We start from the raw sequence: 20,427 nt of genomic DNA, 5'->3' as shown, positions 1-20,427 counted from the left end.
TCGCTCATGCGAGATCACATAGTAGCTCACTGGGCCCGACTGGACTTTGTGCACTGGCACCCACGAGAAATATTCCTTGACGGGAATTTTTGCCTCCCAGATAAAATCATGCGGAGCCAAGCAGACACGCTTCACCGGATTCGCCTGGACAATGCCTTCCCTCAATGGTTTGCCCATCTTGTCGGCCGTGCGGACAGCTTGAACTGTGAACACTGCAATGTGCCTGAATTTTTGCAATACGTTTTGCGAGTGCCCCTAGTATGTGCCATAGTGGAACAAGCTGCCTTCTACTCTGGCAGGCAGTGCAAAGCAACTACTATTAGAAGGAACCATTTTAACCGCAACTTGTGACCACACAGGAGCAAAAACAGCCACAAGGGCTGTTCTTGTCTATACAAAGACCACCGGACTAGACTCGAGACTTTAGGGAGACCACTGAATCATGTGGTTATTGTATACAGTGTTCTTCTTTCTTAAACAATACAGATTTTTTTATAAAAAAGCTATAGGTAAATGAGTGTGGCACTTTTGTAGAGGACTTCCAAAGCAAGGTGAACATACTTTGCTGCTAAAAACGTGCTTCAGAAGACTGATTAATAACACTTCATTAATTAACTTTTTAATGCGATAGCGTAAAGGAGCCCGTGTTGCAGAAAATCCGGCGTCGGCGTCCCGCATCGGCATTCCGTGTTGGACGTCACCTCAGCAAAAAAAATTTCGAACCACACTTTGAACCACGCATACCCAATCACTTTACCACCAAAGTCGCTCATACCTCGTCTTTCATTCTTTACAAAGTTATTCCTTGGAATTTTGAGAACGGCAGCCCACAAACAAATGTAATGGAAAAAACATCGACAGTGCATGTTAGCTCTTCTCAGACTGAAACATTGAAAAGGCAACACAATTACAAGTGAGAGAGAGAGAGAATAAACATTTTTATTAGGTAAACGCAGCTTTGGAGAGGCGTCCTCATTCCATAATACGTCCATTCCATAATCAGCCGTTGCTGATCCTCGAGGTCTGTGCTGGCCAAGGCTCTATCCCAAAGCCCATGGGTGTGGTAATGGTTCGGAGGATTTAATGGTGCCTCTCTGCAACCCCCTACTATGTGCCTGAGGAACCCGGTCTCTGCGCAGAAGCGGCATTGCAGGGAGAATTGTGTAGGGGCTATGAGGTGATTTCTGGTTGGGTGGGGGAATGTATTAACCTGTAGAGCTCGGAAGAGTCGCTCCTGCTCTCTAGGTAGTGACTTGTGTGGGGGTGCATATGTTCTGCGGGTTAGCTTGTAGTGTTGTGTGATGTCTTGGTACGAGACTAGAGGGTGCATGCACTCGGGTTCAGATTCCTCGGCGTCAGCTCGGTGGGTCAAATCTCGAGCCACGTGGTTGGCGACCTCGTTGCCAGGAATGCCGTGATGAACTGGTGCCCTGATGATCATGACTGATCTCGTTGGCGGCTTTTGATTGATGATCTTGAGCGTAGTGGTATGAACTCTGCCGCTAGCAAAGTTGCGGCATGCCTGTTGGGAGTCGGTCACTATGACTTCAACCTCTGTTTGGGAGAGCACAAGGGCTATGGCCGCTTTCTCGGCTTGGAGGCGATTGTTTCAGGTGAGCGAAATGCTGCTCCGATGTTCTTTGTTGACAACTACGGCGGCTGTAGTGGCTGCGTGTCAGGGGTAAGACCCCACATTCGTGTAGGCTGTAGAGGGTAAAGCCGCTTGTGCATGGCCAGGGCCTCCTCCCTTCGCTGTGCGTGGTGCACTGGGTGCATGTTGTGAGGTAGAGGACGTACGGTGATGTTGCTCCGGATGGCATGGGGTAGGCTCACAGTCTGAGGTGGCGGATGGCTGAGAGGGGCAGAGAGCCCCAGGCGTAAGAGGATGAACCTATCCGCTTCCGTAACCGCCAGCCTTGTTCGCTGACTAAATAAATGTACCGTGTTGTGCACACCTAGTCATAGTAGGCGTTCTTAGGACGTACTGATCGGCAGGCCCATCGCCTGCTTATATGCCTTTCTGATCATTGTGTTGATTTCCTTGAATTCCGTCGCATTGAGTAGTGCGTATGGAATAGCATAAGTTATTCGAGACACGACGAAGGCTTGGACAAGCCGAAGCATGTCCGCCTCCCCCATGCCTCTTGTCATGGTTGTTATTCGCCGGATCATGTAGGTAACTCTGGCTGTTGTATTCTTAAGCTTGTGAATTAATATTGTGTTGGTACGATCCGACTGGAAAACCATTTCCAATATCATTACGCTCTGAGATGAAACGATGGTGTGTCCCTCCAGTTGTATGTTGATAGTGGGCGAGTCAGATGCGCGCTTCTTTCGCAGTAAGACCAGGAGTAGCTCCGACTTACGGGGGGGCGCAGCTGAGGCCGGATGACTTAGCATAGTCGCTCACCACGTCTGCTGCTTCCTGCAAGCGGCTCTCCATTTCCCCAATGGACCCTGTGGACGACCAGATGGTAATGCCGTCGGCATATAGGCCATGCCGGATGCCCGGGATGTTATTGAGGAGCGGCGGTAGGCCTATTAGGGCGATACTGAAAAGGAGAGGGCATAACACTGCGCCCTGTGGTGTGCCGCGCCTGCCCAGTAGGAAGGGGCTTGTGGCTTGGTCCCCGACCTTTAGGATCAAACCACGCAAGAGGCCGCGTTGCTAACAGAAAGCTTCATGCATAGCGTTCGCAGCCAGCGTTTCCCGGTAAACGTTACGGTTACGTAAGCTGCACTTGCCAGGAAGCATGAAAAGCAGTAAGGGGTCTTTGAACGCTGTTGCATTCCACTCTTAAAGTCGAAGCTTAAGCGTCCTCAAAATTTTTTATTAGTGCCTTGGGAGCAGTTCTTTAAATAGTGAATTTGAAGGCAGTCACATTTCAATGCACCCTCATTTCTTGGGAATATCAAAATCACACCTAACTTTAGATATTCATCACCGAATTCGAGGCAATACCGACACTGAGCGCGTCCCTCTGGGCTTCAGACGGCAACGCCCCATAATGAAGTGTGGGGCGAAGTTTGAATTAAAGCATGCCACAGCAAAGACCCAACACACAGCCAAACACGCTTGCCAGGCAAAGCATGCTGTATCAGTAGCTGTTATGACTGGCCGAGACGTTTGGTTTTCAACTTCCTCGAGCTTGTCGTCACTGGGCGTTTCAGTCTGATATAACAGAGGCACCACCTTTTCCGCGTTCCTGCGGCACTGGGTTTCAATATTGCCTGGATTTACTGCTGAAATTCTATGATAAATATCTCAAATTAGGTGCGACCTTTAATATTTTTTAAATATAATGGTGCATTAGAATGTGACTGCCTTCAAATTCACCATTTAAACAACATCCCCTAAGGCACTAATAAAAAGAAGCTAATTAATAATGTTGTTTTATTTAGTCTTCTGAAGCTCACATTATTAGCAGCAAGGTATGTCCGCTTCATCGAGGAACTAGTCTGCAAAAATGCCACGTTCGCTGCGCTTATAGCCTTCTTATAAAAAATCTGTATTGTCTAAAATAAACACCTTGTATAAAGGCATCTCTTTTTCCTGTTCTCCTTATCATCTTTCGTCATTCATTATTGTCCCCTTTCCTCCTTGCCCTATTTACAGTAGCAGGCCATAGCATACTAGCTCAGGCCGACCTATCTGCCTTTCCCACAACACTAAGTTCTGCTCCCTCTCCTGGTTCTCTGGTGTCTTCTGCAACTGTCACGTTTTGTCTCAGCTTGTACACCGAGTATTATCCTAATGGCTAAAAAATTGTGCAATGTGCTTCAACCACGACACTGTGAAATTTTTAGCAGTCCTACGAATGCTTGTCATGCCTTCATAATCAGGCAGCTGCTTTGGGTAGCCTCACTGAAAGGTTAACAGAGACACAGCCAGAATGCAGGGCAGTGTGCGGAATCCAGATGGAATGTGACCACTGAAGTTTCATTGGCTCGCTTCACCTGCAATCACCACACACTGTAAAGCTAAAGGGACACTAAGGGGCAACAGTGAATCAGTTTAGACTAGCACAGTATTCTTTAAAAACGTCCTTTTCCCCAATCATCTTGCACAGCAATGTTGATTACAACTTGACAAAACAAAGGCCAACTTCCTTTCTTGAGTTTTGTGTTGAAACCTCAGCGTTGGTGCTGTAAATTCATGTAAGGGCTGCACCGCCAACTTCGCAGCCCAAAATTTGGAGAGAGAAAAAAAAATTTCCATCAGAGAAGCAATTGCATTCGGTGCCTTGATGCGACATGCAGGCATCGGCAAACTTTGACACGCTACGTACTTCCGCATGCCCCTACTAAATGGCGAGGGCTGCGCATTGATCTCTGATGCAATGGTGCATTTGGGGATCTAAGGTGTGCAGTAGTCGGCGGCTGCGCTGGCACCATTTTGACCAAAAGGTTCGGTCCAATGTAAGGGCCGCACCTCGTCAAAATTGTGAAAAAAAAAAAGTGATGCCTTTAATGAATCTATGGGGTATACAGTAGAACCCCGCTGTTACGTTCCTCACTGCTGCGTTTTCCCGGCTGCTACATCGTTTTCATCCGGTCCTGGCATAGCTTCCATAGGATCCAATGTATAAGGAACCCCGCTGTTACGTAGTAGCTGTGAAAAACTTCCCGCATGATACGTCGCAACTTAGCACCCCGAACCCGCCTGGGCTAAAGTAGGCAACACGCTCCAACCGCCATTTTGGCAACCGCCAAATGCTCTCACTATTATCACTGTGATTACGGTCACCGTGCGGTTGTTGGACAGGTCGACTCCTCTTCTATCGTGCTATCGTGCATTAAGCCTCGTGAACGTCGAACTTGTGCTTAGATGGCGTCGCGCAAACGGAAGGCGCTTTCCCTTGAGGAAAAGCTGGACGCATTAAACGCAGTCGACAGGCAGCCAGCGCAGAAGAGAGTCGACATTGCTAAGGTCCTTGGTCTCCCACCCTCGACGCTTAACAGCATCGTCTCGAAGCGTGCCGAGATAGAGGGGAATGTTGCACTCTTCGGCCCGAAAGCAAAGCAAAGCAGGCTCGTGGCGCCAAGTATGGAAACCTCGACGAGGCTCTTCTTACCTGGTTCAAGCAAGCTCGCGCTGCCGGTGTCAACTTCGACGGCAGCATTTTGCGCGAGAAAGCGATGGACATAGCCAACAAACTGGGCATCACCGACTTTGCGGCGTCCAATGGCTGGATCGACCGTTTCCAGAAGAGGCACGGCATTGCTTATAACATGGTAAGTGGAGAAGCAGCGAGTGTCAACATGGAAGCAGATGATTGGAAGGCCACCCTATCTGGAATAATTAAGGGGTATGAGCCTCATGATATTTACAATGCCGACAAAACGGGCCTCTTCTTTCGGGTGCAGCCATCTAAGTCACTAAGCCTGAAGTGCGAAGCATGCCACAGAGGCAAATGTAGCAAAGAACGACTAACTGTGCTCCTTTGCTGCAACATGGATGGCTCAGACAAGCTCAAACCATGGGTAATTGGCAAATATCGAAACCCACGGTGCTTGAAAAATACTCGCCTGCTGCCATGTCACTACCGAAGCAACAGTCGTGCATGGATGACATGTTCTTTGTTCGAAGAATTTCTTCGGTACTTGGACAACAAGATGGGTGCCCAGTGCAGGAGTGTCATCTTATTTCTGGACAATTGTGCTGCCCACCCGAGAGACCCGCCGTTTCTTCAGAACGTAAAGCTTGTACCACCAAATACAACATGCCATTTGTAGCCGTTGGATGCCGGCGTCATAAAAAACTTGAAGCATTCTTACAGAAAGTGCATTGTCAAGCATTGGCTCGTGCATATTGATCACGGACAGCAGCCTGTGACCATTTCGGTGCTTGATGCTATGCACTACGTCGCTTCAGCGTGGACTGCAGTGAGTGCGTCAACTGCGCAGCACTGCTTCGCGCGGTGCGGCTTTCGCGTGGATGGCGAGATGGAAGCTGCCACAGAAGCTGAAGAGTTGCAAACTGCCTCTTGTGAAGAAGAGCTAGCTGAGGCAATGAATGCGCTGGGTGCCATGGGAGTCACATACGATGACTACGTTGCCGTGGATGCTGCCGTCATGACGTCAGTGTCAGAGCATCGCCGAGATCGTTGAGAACTCGGTCGCGAGTGAAGCCGCGGACTGCGATGACGATGAGGAGCACGAGCCGCATGATGCCGGGGAGTTGCCAAATCCTAGCTCTGGAGAAGCCGTGGCGGCTCTGGACCTCCTCCGCAGGTACGTCGCACCTCACAGTGACGCTGACAGCAATGCGGCCTTCCAGGCTATTGAGAAAACGTGTGGTGATTTCTAGCGGGCGAAAGAAATGGCAAGCCAGCATTCTGGACTTCTTTAAGTCCTAAGTGCACTCTGTGGAAATAAATTGTCTATAGTTGAAGCTGCACTTTTTTCATTCATTTTCGGAGCTTTCCTCACTGTTGCCTTTTCCCGGCTATTACGTTTTTTTTTTCCCCGGTCCGGTGAAAAACATATGGACGGGGTTCCACTGTATTAGACTGACGTAATGAATTTTGATGTATTATCTCGTATCAGAGACATTCCGGTGCAGTAATGTCTTCAAAACGATAAGCCTTTTTTGTTCCTAAACAGTCAAACCTCAACAGACCAAACTTAGATATAACGAATTATTGAAGTAATGATTAAAATTTTTTTCTCGCCTATATCAGTGTGCGACAGAAACATGCTCATAACGAATATAGGATATAATGAAAGGTAGTTGAGATTTTGTTATCACAAAGCCTGACCTAGAATGCAATGCAGTCCGTCACCAATAAACAGTTGATTAGAACCAAACAGACATCGTCGAAATCATGGACATCATGATGAGTTGGTGCAGCTCTAAGCACCAGGACCAGCCATATTTCATTTATGGGTTTTTTCAAACTTGCCAAGCCGTTCTGGTGGCCGTTCTGTTATTGTAGAAGCATAATTTGCTATGTTGACTTAACATTCCTATTTAGTGTCTCTTTAAAATGAGCAGCATCTCTCAAACTCTGCATGAGTACAAGTTATGGGTGAATGGACCAAAGTACTGAGCAAATATATTAACCCTTTATCGACGAGTGTTGCCTACAGGTAACATACCAGAAAAAAAATGTTTCTTGCCAAGTTTCCATACTGTGTATGAAGTTTCCGGCTAAATGTCTTCAGCCAGCACTGAATGACAGCCAGCAAGCATCATTTTCTGGTTTGCAGCAGGAGCGCAAGGCGAGGAAGAAGTTTGGCAGGTGACTCGTTTTCTTTTGAAAGCATGGTCAGAGGAGACAGACCAACGCAAGATATCTGGTTGCACTGGCATGACACGTGATGTAAAGCAAATGAAATGAACACCTGTGGTTCACATATGATCAGAGCTGTCTGTACAAAGTCCAAACGAAACCATACGTAGCTAACGGTGAAGCCCCCTTTCAGTTTACTGCATGGGGTTTCCACCCTGTTGCTGAAAAAAGTTTATGCAAAATATTTTACCTTTTTGTTGATTATAGTCCTTCTCCATGTGTTTTGCAATCTGGATAGAAACTGAATATTTTTCCGATATTTATATGTGCCGTCATTAAAGGGTTAACGTAATGGACAAGCCAAGAGCCATGTATTGCTGTCTCGTGAGTGCTGTGGGAAATGTGTGCACTGTGTGCGATAAAGTCCTTCAATTAGTTAGCACTGGCATTTGTTGTTTCACTTGTTTCACCTTCTCATGCTATTATTGCTCTCTAAGACACTGAACCAATAACGCCCCATTCACACCTTGCTGTGCATGGGCTCATGTAATGAGACGTAATCTCGCCTCATCTGTGGAATGTGTTGTCACAGGCCAATCCAACTTTGTATCCCTCGGGCCACTTCATATTCTCATGGAAGAATCGCTGCCACGAATTTATTTATCAGTGCTGTTGCCTCGGCAAACATAGAGACCGCTTAAAGTACTCCAGTGTTACTAGTATTTCTGGCCATTTCGTACTTTTTTTTTACATGCTCCAGTATGTGCTCCCCTGTTTGGAAAAATGCTATAGACAACTGAACAGATAAACAAACTAAATATAGATGAGTCTTTTGCAAATATTTTTGGCGAACATTAGCTGTCAAGCATTATATGAGCTGGTGCAAAAAAAAAAAGCAGACTGCTTCCTTTAGCGCAACATGCACATCGAGCTCAAGGTCAGTTGATGTCACCTCAACCAGCAAAACAAATCAGTAAATAAAACAGACACTATTATTAAGAACTGCAGCTCCCTGTCATTAACATACATGGCAGTATAGGAAGATACTGCTGGCTCAGACTCACCAGTCTTGGACACTGTTGAAAGACTCTTCGTTAGTAACATCATACATTAGGATGAAACCCATAGCCCCACGGTAGTAGGCCGTTGTGATTGTTCGGTAGCGCTCCTGGCCAGCTGTGTCCTGCAAAGAACCGCAGCAACACAAAGGTGCCTCAGAGCTTGTTACACCAAATGTGATGGCATAGCTGAGTGATTTTTTCATGTCGGCATTATGTTTGCGCAAAGAGCAATGTCATAGTAGATGGTTTCATTAACTCAAAGACAAGTGGATCAATTGCATTTCGTTAACATGGTATAAAACTCAGACAGTAAAGATAAGAGCTCGTGCTAGCAAAAAATCTCTCTTTGTACAAAGACAGTTTCGTTGCCTAAAAAATTCTGTAAGTGGTGGACTGAGTGTCGCTCACCCACAATGCCTTGGTCGCCACAGCAGCTTGGCTAGACCGAAAGAAATCAACTTTGACACTGTGACATTGTGGCTACCTGAAGCATAAGCAGAGGTGCAAAGGTATCCCAGCTAGCATTCACACCTGGATATTAGTGGAAGAGCACATCCATGCACAGGAGGCATACAATCTCAAAAACTGTTTCAGCTTTCGAGGTAGCACACCTGCGGTCGCCTGTATGTTGCTGCATGAAGCCTTTACTTCAAACTGGCAACAGTTAATGATGAGGTGAAACAGAATTTTAGGATGAAGTACACACGACAAAAAAAATCTAGTGTTCCCTGCCATCACACATTCGTGATGCTATACCTCCGTTTCATACTGCGGAGACTAGAGAGAATATTCGCAGCGACTGCATTCCCAACTGAAAAATAGTGCGTGCCACATGAACCTAATAAACAGGGATGTGTTATAAGTAACTTCACATAATGTTGATTTCATAAGCTGTAGTCACAATGTGTACATAAAGAAATTAGTACTACGTAGAGGATGTAACCTATCTCAACCTATCCACCACGAAATGGGTGAGTTAGATGTTAGAACACAAACTGCACTCTCTACATAGGTTCCATAGTACACTGCCTACATTCATAACCTAAACATTATGTGTTGCATATTTAAAGCAACAATGGCATACAAACAACATTTGATTTCATGCAACAATATCTCCAAATGTTATAGTTGTAGTATAAGAAGTTATTCAGTAGAACACACAGATATCAAAAGCCAATTAACTACCAAGTACTAACGTAGCTTTCACAGCATCCCCGACTAAGTACGAAATAGAGGATAACCTTCTTGTGGCTAGCATATCACATCATTGATGAATCGCGAGAAAGAAATCACTATGTATGTGCTAGTTAAGTAGACCTAAATAATGACCAATTCAAGAAAATAAAATCACTATGTGCTATTTTTCTGCATACTGAAAACAGTAACCCTGCAGAAGAAGAGCCATCTGGCGGAGCTAGTAAGGTAAATTAAAAGAGGGGGAATGAGGGAAGAAGAAAGCGCGAACGGAACACAAAGAGCATGAAGAAATGGACAACATAAGAACACCACCATTTAATCATGTAGTCACAATCAGACACCACGCAAAATCATCGATGCATCATGTATCGAACAAAAAGCTGTCATCGGTGCGTGTACTTTGTAAAATTCCATTTTCACTTTTCATTCTTTTCTTACAATGTGGCATGCTGAGTGGCCGATCCCAGCAGTAACGATTTCGTTGCAGTGTGCGAGAGGCATGTCTGAGCCGATAATGATGGGTGAAAAGAGTGGAAAATGAAATTACAATGATAAGAAATGCGGCCACAGGCTTTCGTTCTGATGAGCGATAAAGAATTTACTGGTGTAAATGGTCACGTAATCATCATTCTGCCTTCTTGCGGCCTTTCCTTCTTTCTTTTTGTTGCCTCATTTTCGTGATTGCCTATACTCTGTACAGATTCCAATAAAAGCTTTAGTGATAGGGTAAGCTCAAGTGCTGTGTATCTTTCTTCTTTTTTTTTTTTTCAGAACGATTTATTCCAATGTTGATTCTTTTTTCACCATTACTGAACCTGCAGCTGTACTCATTCAATCAAAGAAATATCTTTTACAATAGGCACATTTAGCACCATGAAGCAAGCTTGCAAATGCGCTCAACATTATACTGGTACTTCTGTATACTGTTCTCACAGAAACTAAGCAGCTGCAGCAAATGAAAATCACACCTTCTATTTGGTGCTCAATACCTGACAGGCATAGGTGCTGAGACAATGAGGTTCAAGGATAACCTCATTGCATCTGCATCTAAGTCACCAAATTCCTAATTGCTTTAGGGATTAAACAAAATTATGGAGATTTACGTGCCAAAACCATGATCTCATTATGAGGCGCGCCGTAGTAGAGGACTCTGGAATATTTTGGACAGCCTGGGGTTCTTTAACATGCACCTAAAACTAAGTACTACGGATGTTTTTGCATTTCACCCCCATCGAAATGCAGGCGCCGTGGCCGGGATTGTCTTAGGGATTACCGAAATCTTCAGATTATGAAAGAGAGTTACGAAATGAAATATGATGCATTTTACAAATATAAAAAAAATGCAGACCTATGTGCTGTGAGAATCAATGTTAACCAAAGCATTTTGTGAGTAGATGGTTATTTAGCCTCGTTTGGGTATGCACAAAGTGTGATCAGGTGGCACAGAATGCTCAAGAAAAGCAAGTAACTATACATGTGATATGAGCGTGTATGTGACAACAATATGACATCAGAGAGATTTAGCAGTGCTGTGCTACAGTAAAGTAAGTGCGGTATACGGTGCGGTAATACTATTTTATGCTACCATACCGCAATGACAGAAAACATTTTATTTCCATGTGTTGCTTGATACGTAAGGTAACATGATAAAAATGATAGTGGATAATATTCAGGCCTTGTAATATAAAACAAATATGTGCTGAGCATGAAATATTTGTTTTGGTGATTATTCGAGTGCTTTAGCTTGTGCATACACATAATATTAGTCTTTATGGAAGTGCCGGGTTACGGTAAACTTGGTTTCCAGTAATAATTCCAGTCGCGACATCTTGTGACACTTTGTCTAACAACATGTGAACAAAGCATGCTTTCTGACAGCGCATTTCCTTCCTCCCGCGATCCTCCCATGTATGCAAGCTGCCACAAGTGAAGAGTGGTTATTCAACCGTTTCGTCATGCCGTCGGCTTTACGCATTCTCTGTCTCCTCTTTCTACCATTCTATCTCTCCTCCTGGCTGTTGCGTGTGAGTACAAAGGTAAGTGCTGCAGCTTCTGCAATGCTTTTGCGGGGTGCTCACGCATAATTACAGCTTTCCAGAGAGCATTGTGTCGACGGCCAGAGAATTCCAGAGGGCACTGTGGTAACAGCCAGGTAGCTCCAGAGGGCATTGTTGTGACGCCCCGGTGTTTGTTGGAAAGGTCTCATAGACACCTCTCCCACGCCCCTGCCATGTACATTACATATGTTCTCAACCACCGCCCGATGCAGGGTGCGAGACAGCAGCAGCAGTGGAAAAGTTGAAGGAAGAGGCAAAGAAACATTTGCTTTAAAAGAATTTTCTATATTTGGTTATCACAACATGTACAGCCACTTTATGTTTTATGTAAACTTTGCCTTTAGGTGTGGCTATGCACACCCCCAGCCACGAAACCACATAGAAAAAAATTATGCGGATCCCATGCACTGTGGGAATCGATGTAAGCAAAGCTTTCTGTGCTGTTTGCTTTGATTGACGATAATTAACGGTGATGTTGACGGCAAATGTTTTTCTTCAACATTTAGTCCAACACGAGAGTAGTGAGCTGATGCTAAACGTCACCTTGTGTGCACAAGTGCTGTTTGTCTGTGTAGTACACAGAACACACAGGGAGACATGTTTACTTGAGGCGTTGTAGTATGCCATTGTTCGTAGTCTCTGAGAGGGATGAGCATTGTCACATGGCACATCGCCTCACATGGCACACTGCATCGTGGCACAAATGTTAAAATTTAAATGAATTATGGCTCTGCATGTGCTAAAACTGCAATCAGATTATGAGGCACACTGTAGTGGCAGACTGCAGATTAATTTTGACACACTGGTGTTCTTTGACGTGTATTTAAATTGAAGTGCATGAGCGTTTTTGTATTTTGCTCCCGTTGAAATGCGGCTGCCATCGTCAAGGTTGAACCCATGACCTCAAGCAATGCCATGTCCGCAAAGCTACCGCAGCGGGCACAGAAGTGTTGATTTGACTTGCAACCGCTTCCGTAGCTTCGCTCAAACCCTACGGTGCTTTAATATGGCTTTGCATCTGCATGCCCTGCGTCAGTTGTCCACTTGACAAATTTGCGTGGTGTTTTGCAGAAATAGCAGAAACGTACCGTACCATAACTTCACGTTTCTCCCAACCGCTCTCATGTCTATAGCAGCAGCGTTTCCTTGCCTTCTGACGTCATCTTTTCCCTCCCCACTTGTATGGAAACTGCGAGTGAAGAGTGATGCTTCTACCAATTCTCTGCCTGGTCTCCCTACCTCCTCTCTACCATTCTGTCTAACCTGGTCTTGCACCTCAGCAGAAAGGTAAGCACTGCAGTTTCCACAATGCTTTTGTGGGGAGGTCACACATAATTACAGCTGTCAAGAGGCTAACGTGGTGTCACCCAGGGAGCTCCGGAGGGCATTGCACTCATGCAACACCGTGATGGAAAAGTCCGAACAAGTTTATCATGTTGCCTTTTCTCTCTGCCACACTCCTTACTTGTATATACACACTCTGAACCACTCCCTGACGCGGCCTGCAAGACAACAGCAGCAGCAGCAGCAGTGGAAAAGTAAAAGGAAGAGGCAAAGAAAGCTTCGCTTTAAAAGAAATTGCTCACCCAAATTTGGAGCTTGACCCTCTTGTCATGTCGGAAGACCGTCTTGACTTTGAAGTCTATGCCTACTGTGGAGACAAAGGCTGACGTAAAGGAGTCGTCTGCGTAGCGGAATAGGAATGATGTTTTGCCAACACTGCTGTTTCCAATAATGAGGATTTTGAACATGTAATCAAAGTTCTGGTCCACTGCATCCTTTTGCCACTTTTGGTCCTGCGTTCCCGCCATCTGCACACAAAGGCAAAGAGAGAAAGTTACATCAGGAAGCATGGCCAGGACATGGGAGTTTCCATAACACTAAGAATTGAATCAAATTGTGGAGTTTACGTCCACATTAATTCTTAATTTGGCATTCTGGTACATAGGCAGCACAATATGCTGGTGGCAGAGAATAAAAACCACAAAAGGCCTGATGGGGTCTGTGCACAATCATTGCACTTTGACAAAGACAAAACAAAATGTTTGAATGCGACAAACATACAATGATACAACTAAACATGTAACGTGTCACAAAACTGCACAATGAGTTATCAGGGATGCCGTAGTGGAGGACTCCGGATTAATGGTGACCACCTGGGGTTCTTTTAACGTGCGCTGAAAGCAAGGAACACGAGCACTTTTGCATTCCACTGGAATGCGGTTTTCTCCACTGGAATGCGGTCGTTGCAGCTGGCGATTGAACCCACAAACTCATGGTCACCAGCGCAGTGCCACAGCCACTGAGCTACTGAAGTGCGTTTCTCACAACCCTGAAATCCCTAATTTTTAAAGTGAATCGTTTCCCACAGAAAGTGGATGGGAAAACGGCGCCGCGGTAGCTCAATTGGTAGAGCATCGCACGCGAAATGCGAAGGTTGTGGGTTCGGTTCCTACCTGCGGCAAGTTGTTTTTTCATCCACTTTAATTTCCATTAATTTATCGTTTCTTTACTTCATTCATTAAGCACAAGTAATTTCCCCTATGTCCTTGGTGTCAGCGTTTGTTGGCTTCTTAAGATATGACTAATAAAAATTGGGCCCCTCGGTTAACCCCCTTTCTTCTCGTTTGCCGCAAAAAACACTTCAATCCGTTCAGCAGAAGCGGAGTTATCGGCAATCAAACACGGCCTCAGCTGTGCTCCCCTTCCTTCTCCAATGCCTTGCACTGCGAAGGCTACAGCGGAGACGTCACCGTGGCGCACAGTTCAAATTTCCGATTTGGTGCCTATGCCGCGTTAAACATAAGCCAAACGCGGCTGTCCTCAGAGAGCCGCAGTGCGCTTAGCCACTGGATTCGTGGCGGCACCTCGCGGCGGCCGCGGTGTAGCCGAGCGCAGCGACCAATAGCAGCCGTGCATTGGAGTGTGCTTTATGACGAAATAGAGCACACAGAAAAGAGCGAGGATCATGGGGTTTGTGAAACGAGAGCGTTTGAGAGAAAAGTGACTTCGCACTCCGCTTGCGAGCTCCACGGACTGCGTACGACAGCAGAACTTGGCTGAGATGTTCACAACAGCGTATGAGACCCGCGGACTATGTTCTTTCACCAAGTCCGAGGGGTGGTTCAGGGCCCCTTTAAGGAGCTGCTGGAAAAATAAAGGACTGAAAGAAGCTCCCAAAATGCTGCTTAAACGGTCAATGCCTGAGCAAGATTTTCTATTTTGCTCTTTACAGGCATGGCATCATTCCTTTTCACAAATGACAGCAAAGATCAAACTGTGTAAGAGCACTTAGAATTCCGACATTCTGACACCCGACTGCTCTGCACCCCAGTGATCCTAAAAAAGCATCATCTACTTAAGTTTGCAAGTGTCATGTCAAAGTCCCAACACAAATGATAAAAGATGAGAGTCTAACAAACTGCGTGCTAGGGCATGTAACTAATTCAGTTACATTTTCAAAACAATATATGCTTACTTACTTAGTTAAAGGCTAAACCCCATTAGCGCGATTTTGTGCACGACAGCGACGAGCGACGGGTTCGCGCGACGGATCGGGCCGTCGCTTGAACAGATCGCTCGGTCTTGTCGCGCGATCGCTCGGTTTTGCAAATCTAGAATTCGTCGCTCGTCGCCCGGAAGTGCTATGAGCGACTAGCCAATAGCGCAAAGCCAGAACTGGATGTACATAACTCCAGTACTTCCGATTGTCGCACGGAACGAGCAAACGATTGAATTTTTATACGTGCGAGGATAAGAACCTACTGCAAGACTTTCAGGAATAGTTATGCTGCTTTTTACAGTAAAATACATCAACTTAATTTAATAAAGCACGCGTCACGCTAGTTTCGGCGCCTATATTGCTGCCCTCATACCGGCAACACTGGGGAGACGTCGCTCGAAGTCATCGCTCGCATGGGGTGCAACTTGTAGGCGACGAGCGAACGCGACAGCCATCTCCATCGCGTCGCTTGTCGCTGTCGCGTGCAAGATCGCTTGCATGGGGTTTATACTTAAATTGGATTTAATGGCACAAAAGCGACTAAGGCTATGCTGCACCAGACACCGGTTGGTAAATTTCGTTAGTAAATGCAGCATACCCTGCGCTAATTAAAGCTTACTTAAAGAATCTGTTTCGTCTAAAAGTCGATCGCATCAGTCTGAGGTATCAGGGCATCTTCTCCTAGCATCATCATTGAGTGAAATGGGGTGTGTGACTTGTACCATATGTGTAAGTACTTTTTTCTATACGTTTCGAGATGTGGACAAGTGATTAGAATGTGTATTACTGTTAAAAGTTCATGGCATTTGTCACATGTTGGTTGTTCCTCCTCTCTCAATAAGCAGTTATGTGCAATTCTTGTGTGGCCTATCCGAAGACGACAATGAATTACTTTGATGAAGCGTTCCTTATGGTAGCATGTCTTCCACTCCCCAAGGACAGGTTTAATGAATTGAAGCTTACTATTGCCTTTCGACTGCCATTCATGTCGCCAGTTAAAGAGCAGTTAAAGAGTTAAAAAGCAAAGCACCAGCCACAAAAGATACCACAAGGGCCAGCCAGGATTTCGTACAGTGCATCTCATGATTCTTTAAATCTAACCTCAGATGTCAAAATGCAAACTTCATTTTCCTTTTCACAAAAAATGATTGGCAGCCGTCACAAGCGAAAAAAATGACCACATCTTGACGGTTTGTTACTAGAACACTGGCAATGCTGAATCAGTAGCAGCTAGGTAAAAGAAGACAAAAAAAAAACATGGAAGGCATCTCCATTACAAGAATGCATGACCCAGTTCAGTGAGTGGAAAGACATACGTGCCTCTCCGAGACCCCAAATCAACTCCATAAAGCATGACCTCAATATCGCTTTGTCTTCAACCATGACCCAAGCTCACAATACAAAAGTGCCAAGAAAGCTCAGCAAAGAGCGGCAAAACGAGGAACACGAGTGGAAGGGGCGGAGAGGCCCTTGCACGCAGCGTGAAAGACAACGCCAAACAAAAAAGAGAGAGAGAGGGGGAAAAGCGAAAGCGAATCTCCGACCCAATAAGGAGTGCATGCTGGCGACGCCGCCGAAGAGGCCTGGCCTGCCCCCGCGCACAATGTCCCGCATCGACCACGCGGGAACGGAACGTTTCCAGGATAGGGGCGCTGCGCCCGTGACCCAGATCCGTGCCGGGATCCAGGCCACGCAGCCCGCGCCCCACGTTAGGCCTAACTGACCCGGCGCGTCGGCATGCGCCCGGCTTTTTTTCTTTTTCCCCCCCTTTCTTTCCCGACAAGCGCGCGCGCGCGCCACAGTTTCGCACCTTCTCGCTATCGCTCTCTCGTGTACCTCTCTCCGCGACAACGGTGGAATAGTCTATAAATAGACGCTTCATGACGCCGCAGTGGGGGAGAGGCGAGGAGTTCAAGACAAGCACATACGCAAAAGAGACACTCCAACTGCAAGCATGCTCTCTGTAAGCAGACGACCGAACTCCCGTCAAAAAAAGAAAAAAAAAGAGAAGAAAAAACCGCTCGAGGCGCTTCACTGAGAAGTCGGCTCCGCCCCGGCAATGGTGGCTCCGCAGAGAAGACAGCTTTGAAGGCGCCACCCCGACGCGTGCTTTTGACGAGACGTGATTTCGTTCGCTTCTCGAAGCAGCGAAAAAAAAAAAAAAAAGAACAGAGGGCAAAATAAGAATCCGCTCGATTGAGGAGCACGCCATGCATGAGTCCGTCTACTCGTACGGAAAGCAGACGTTTCAAACGACGCTGCAGTCTGTCGTAAGCGGCACAGCGCTGGACTAGAGATGTAAGCGATTGAAAAAAAAAAAAAAAAACATTGAAAATTTCGGTAAAAAGCTTTTTTTTTTCGTTTTGTTCAACCAGAATAAATTTTTCTTTAATTTAAAATAAACAGAGCTTCCCCGCAGAATTCTTCTGTTGCGATGCAACTCCTTTCGACGTATCTAAAAGTTTGGTTAAAAGGGGGAGTCTGTGAAGCGCCTGGATCCATCAACGTGGTGGCAAGAACTTTGCTTCAACCAACCCTTGAGCCCTCTCTCCTGTCGCGTACTGCAGATTCCCCCCTTCTTCTGCGGCATGCGAAACAAACTGGTCCGAGTTTGAAAATGTGCGTACCAAGCTACGCGAAAGGCTCGCAGGGGATCGCGTGCACAAACTTGTGTACGTGCACTCGAACCTCAATGTCCAGAAGGCTTCGTACGCCGCACAGCGAAGCGTTGACGCGTCAAGCGGAAATGAATCGCGCACAGATTCATACAAACGTCAGTCTTGACGCTTTCGTGTGAAATCAATGCCTTGACGTGAAATCGTGCCTAGATATTGAACCCGGAAGCTCTGCTGGGACTTTTGTGCTGCAATAATGTAACAATTATATTCTTTTCAGTGATAGAGAAATAAATGTGTCGGGGTTTTCATAGCTCTGTGCGCAATAATCTTTTTTTTTTACGTCCTTCACAATTTCATCAAATTTTACATCTCTACACTGGACTGATACGCGCACTACGGTTATCGTTTCAACTTCAACTGATCACAAGATCGCAGAACAAGCACAAAGCAAACGTGGCTTAGCTCCATATAACAGCAGTGATGGGAACAAAATACGTAAGTAAATAAATAAAACGCGACCATTTGGTTTCACAGTCGAAGTGGCTTAACCAAGAAGCTGCGGTTGCCGAGCCTGTGCAGGCGGCCCCAGCGAAGGCGCGGGCGTTGCGTGCCGCATTTTCGACAGGGAGCCACAGGATATAAAGCTGAACATTGGGCCGAAAAGAACAAAGATAACCTTTAAGTCAAATTATCGAAGAAGAAAAATGACGCACTGTTAGAGCTCTAGATGTGGTCACCAGTTCCCTACACTCACTTGCTCTGATGTTTGTGGTTTCCCATAAGCCCAGTCACTTTCTAGTTTCGCTGCCATGTCTTTCACATTTCTGTAATCGTTAAAACCACTCCCCTAACATACCACCCACCCCCTGCTCTCTCTGCCTGTTTGACACAGACATACAGACGTGGACTGCTGGAACTTCTGTATTACATGTGCAATCGCACTAACGCACTCCGCTTGCTGTTTCGTAACCTTTTCGGCTACTGTGTGTGTGTGTGTGTGTGTGTGTGTGTGTGTGTGTGTGTGTGTGTGTGTGTGTGTGTGTGTGTGTGTGTGTGTGTGTGTGTGTGTGTGTGTGTGTGTGTGTGTGTGTGTGTGTGTGTGTGTGTGTGTGTGTGTGTGTGTGTGTGTGTGTGTGTGTGTGTGTGTGTGTGTGTGTGTGTGTGTGTGTGTGTGTGTGTGTGTGTGTGTGTGTGTGTGTGTGTGTGTGTGTGTGTGTGTGTGTGTGTGTGTGTGTGTGTGTGTGTGTGTGTGTGTGTGTGTGTGTGTGTGTGTGTGTGTGTGTGTGTGTGTGTGTGTGTGTGTGTGTGTGTGTGTGTGTGTGTGTGTGTGTGTGTGTGTGTGTGTGTGTGTGTGTGTGTGTGTGTGTGTGTGTGTGTGTGTGTGTGTGTGTGTGTGTGTGTGTGTGTGTGTGTGTGTGTGTGTGTGTGTGTGTGTGTGTGTGTGTGTGTGTGTGTGTGTGTGTGTGTGTGTGTGTGTGTGTGTGTGTGTGTGTGTGTGTGTGTGTGTGTGTGTGTGTGTGTGTGTGTGTGTGTGTGTGTGTGTGTGTGTGTGTGTGTGTGTGTGTGTGTGTGTGTGTGTGTGTGTGTGTGTGTGTGTGTGTGTGTGTGTGTGTGTGTGTGTGTGTTACCTTTTATCCACCAAATCCTTGGCCTGTCCTACATGGTGAATACGCTTCATTTTCTAGCAGCAAGACCGAGGCCAGCGGTGGAATTGTTTTCCCGACTTTCTAACAGACGTCTTTTTTCTCTCCCGTTCCGTTTGCATTCAGATGAGTGTTGGCAGTTGACGACACTTCCGCTAGACCACTAGAGAGGAAGCAAGAACGACCTAACCAGACACGACGCCCTTGCATAAAAAAATGTTTGCCTCGTGCCTCTACCGATGTCAGTGCCGAATACCACGATTCTGACACTTTCGTTTTGTGGTTACGCACTGCTCTGTGTAATTGATTTGATTTTATTTCATTTCGCATACGGGCTTCTACCGCGCTACCTAAACGCAATATCGTGTCTACAATTTGTGTCGAAGATTTATTTCAACGTGTCATTTTTTTTTTTTCAATTTTCGAACGCCGTAAGCAAGCTCTACCTCGAATCGTGGCACATTCAAAAGACTCCCAGAAGCATCAATAGGTCGTTTGGGAAGCTATCCCGTGTCCACGGCGTTCACGACAACACTGGAAGCCGCAACAAAAGTCTGCAACAGCTGTCTCTGCGGCCGACCATTATAGCCTAACCTGAGGAAGAGGCCGAATCGCCCTCGAAACGTCAGGAATCTCGTTTTTTTTTTTCTATTTTAACCAGGCTCGAGATTCTGTTTATTACGTGTTTCACATCGTGCTAAAATTAGTGCGCTGAGATTACAGGGCCTACAAACAAATAAATTGATAAATGCAAGCTCCACCGTTCATTATGGTCAGCTGCAATTGAAGCGACAGCTTACACGTGCTTCCGCGTGCAGCCCCGTTAATGTTTTAGCATTTCAGTATACGTAATTACCGTTCACGGAATACCGCGGTAACGAAGACGTAAACATGGAAGGGTGACGATGATGATTTCTAACGACATCCCCTTTGACACAGGGCGGCGACAATTAGCCACGAAGCCTGCTTTAAATAATCAGGATTTACTAAATCTATTGCAACCTAGCATTTCTGCTTATCTCTACTTTACATTGTTTAGCATCCGGCTTGGTGGCACAAGAGATAAATTACGAATAAAATTCCCAACGCAATTTTTCACGATGTGTGAGAGAAA

At 46.0% G+C, this 20,427-nt stretch overlaps 1 protein-coding gene across 2 annotated transcripts in view; it reads right to left on the bottom strand.

Moving 5' to 3' along the window:
* Rab3 (RAS oncogene family member Rab3) overlaps positions 1-20,427 on the bottom strand; it is a 98,930-nt gene that overhangs the window by 10,683 nt on the left and 67,820 nt on the right. For both annotated transcript variants that reach the window (XM_050167641.3, XM_055064757.1), the window contains exons 2-3: positions 13,137-13,361; positions 8,300-8,418 (exon numbers count right to left, since the gene is read on the bottom strand). In XM_050167641.3, coding sequence (XP_050023598.1) covers positions 8,300-8,418; positions 13,137-13,361 — 344 coding nt within the window. The remainder of the gene's footprint in view (positions 1-8,299; positions 8,419-13,136; positions 13,362-20,427) is intronic.

Source organism: Dermacentor andersoni, chromosome 11, assembly GCF_023375885.2.
Source record: "Dermacentor andersoni chromosome 11, qqDerAnde1_hic_scaffold, whole genome shotgun sequence".
NCBI lineage: Eukaryota > Metazoa > Arthropoda > Arachnida > Ixodida > Ixodidae > Dermacentor > Dermacentor andersoni.
Note: the sequence above shows the minus strand (reverse complement) of the source record. Positions and strands in the feature narration are given on the sequence as shown.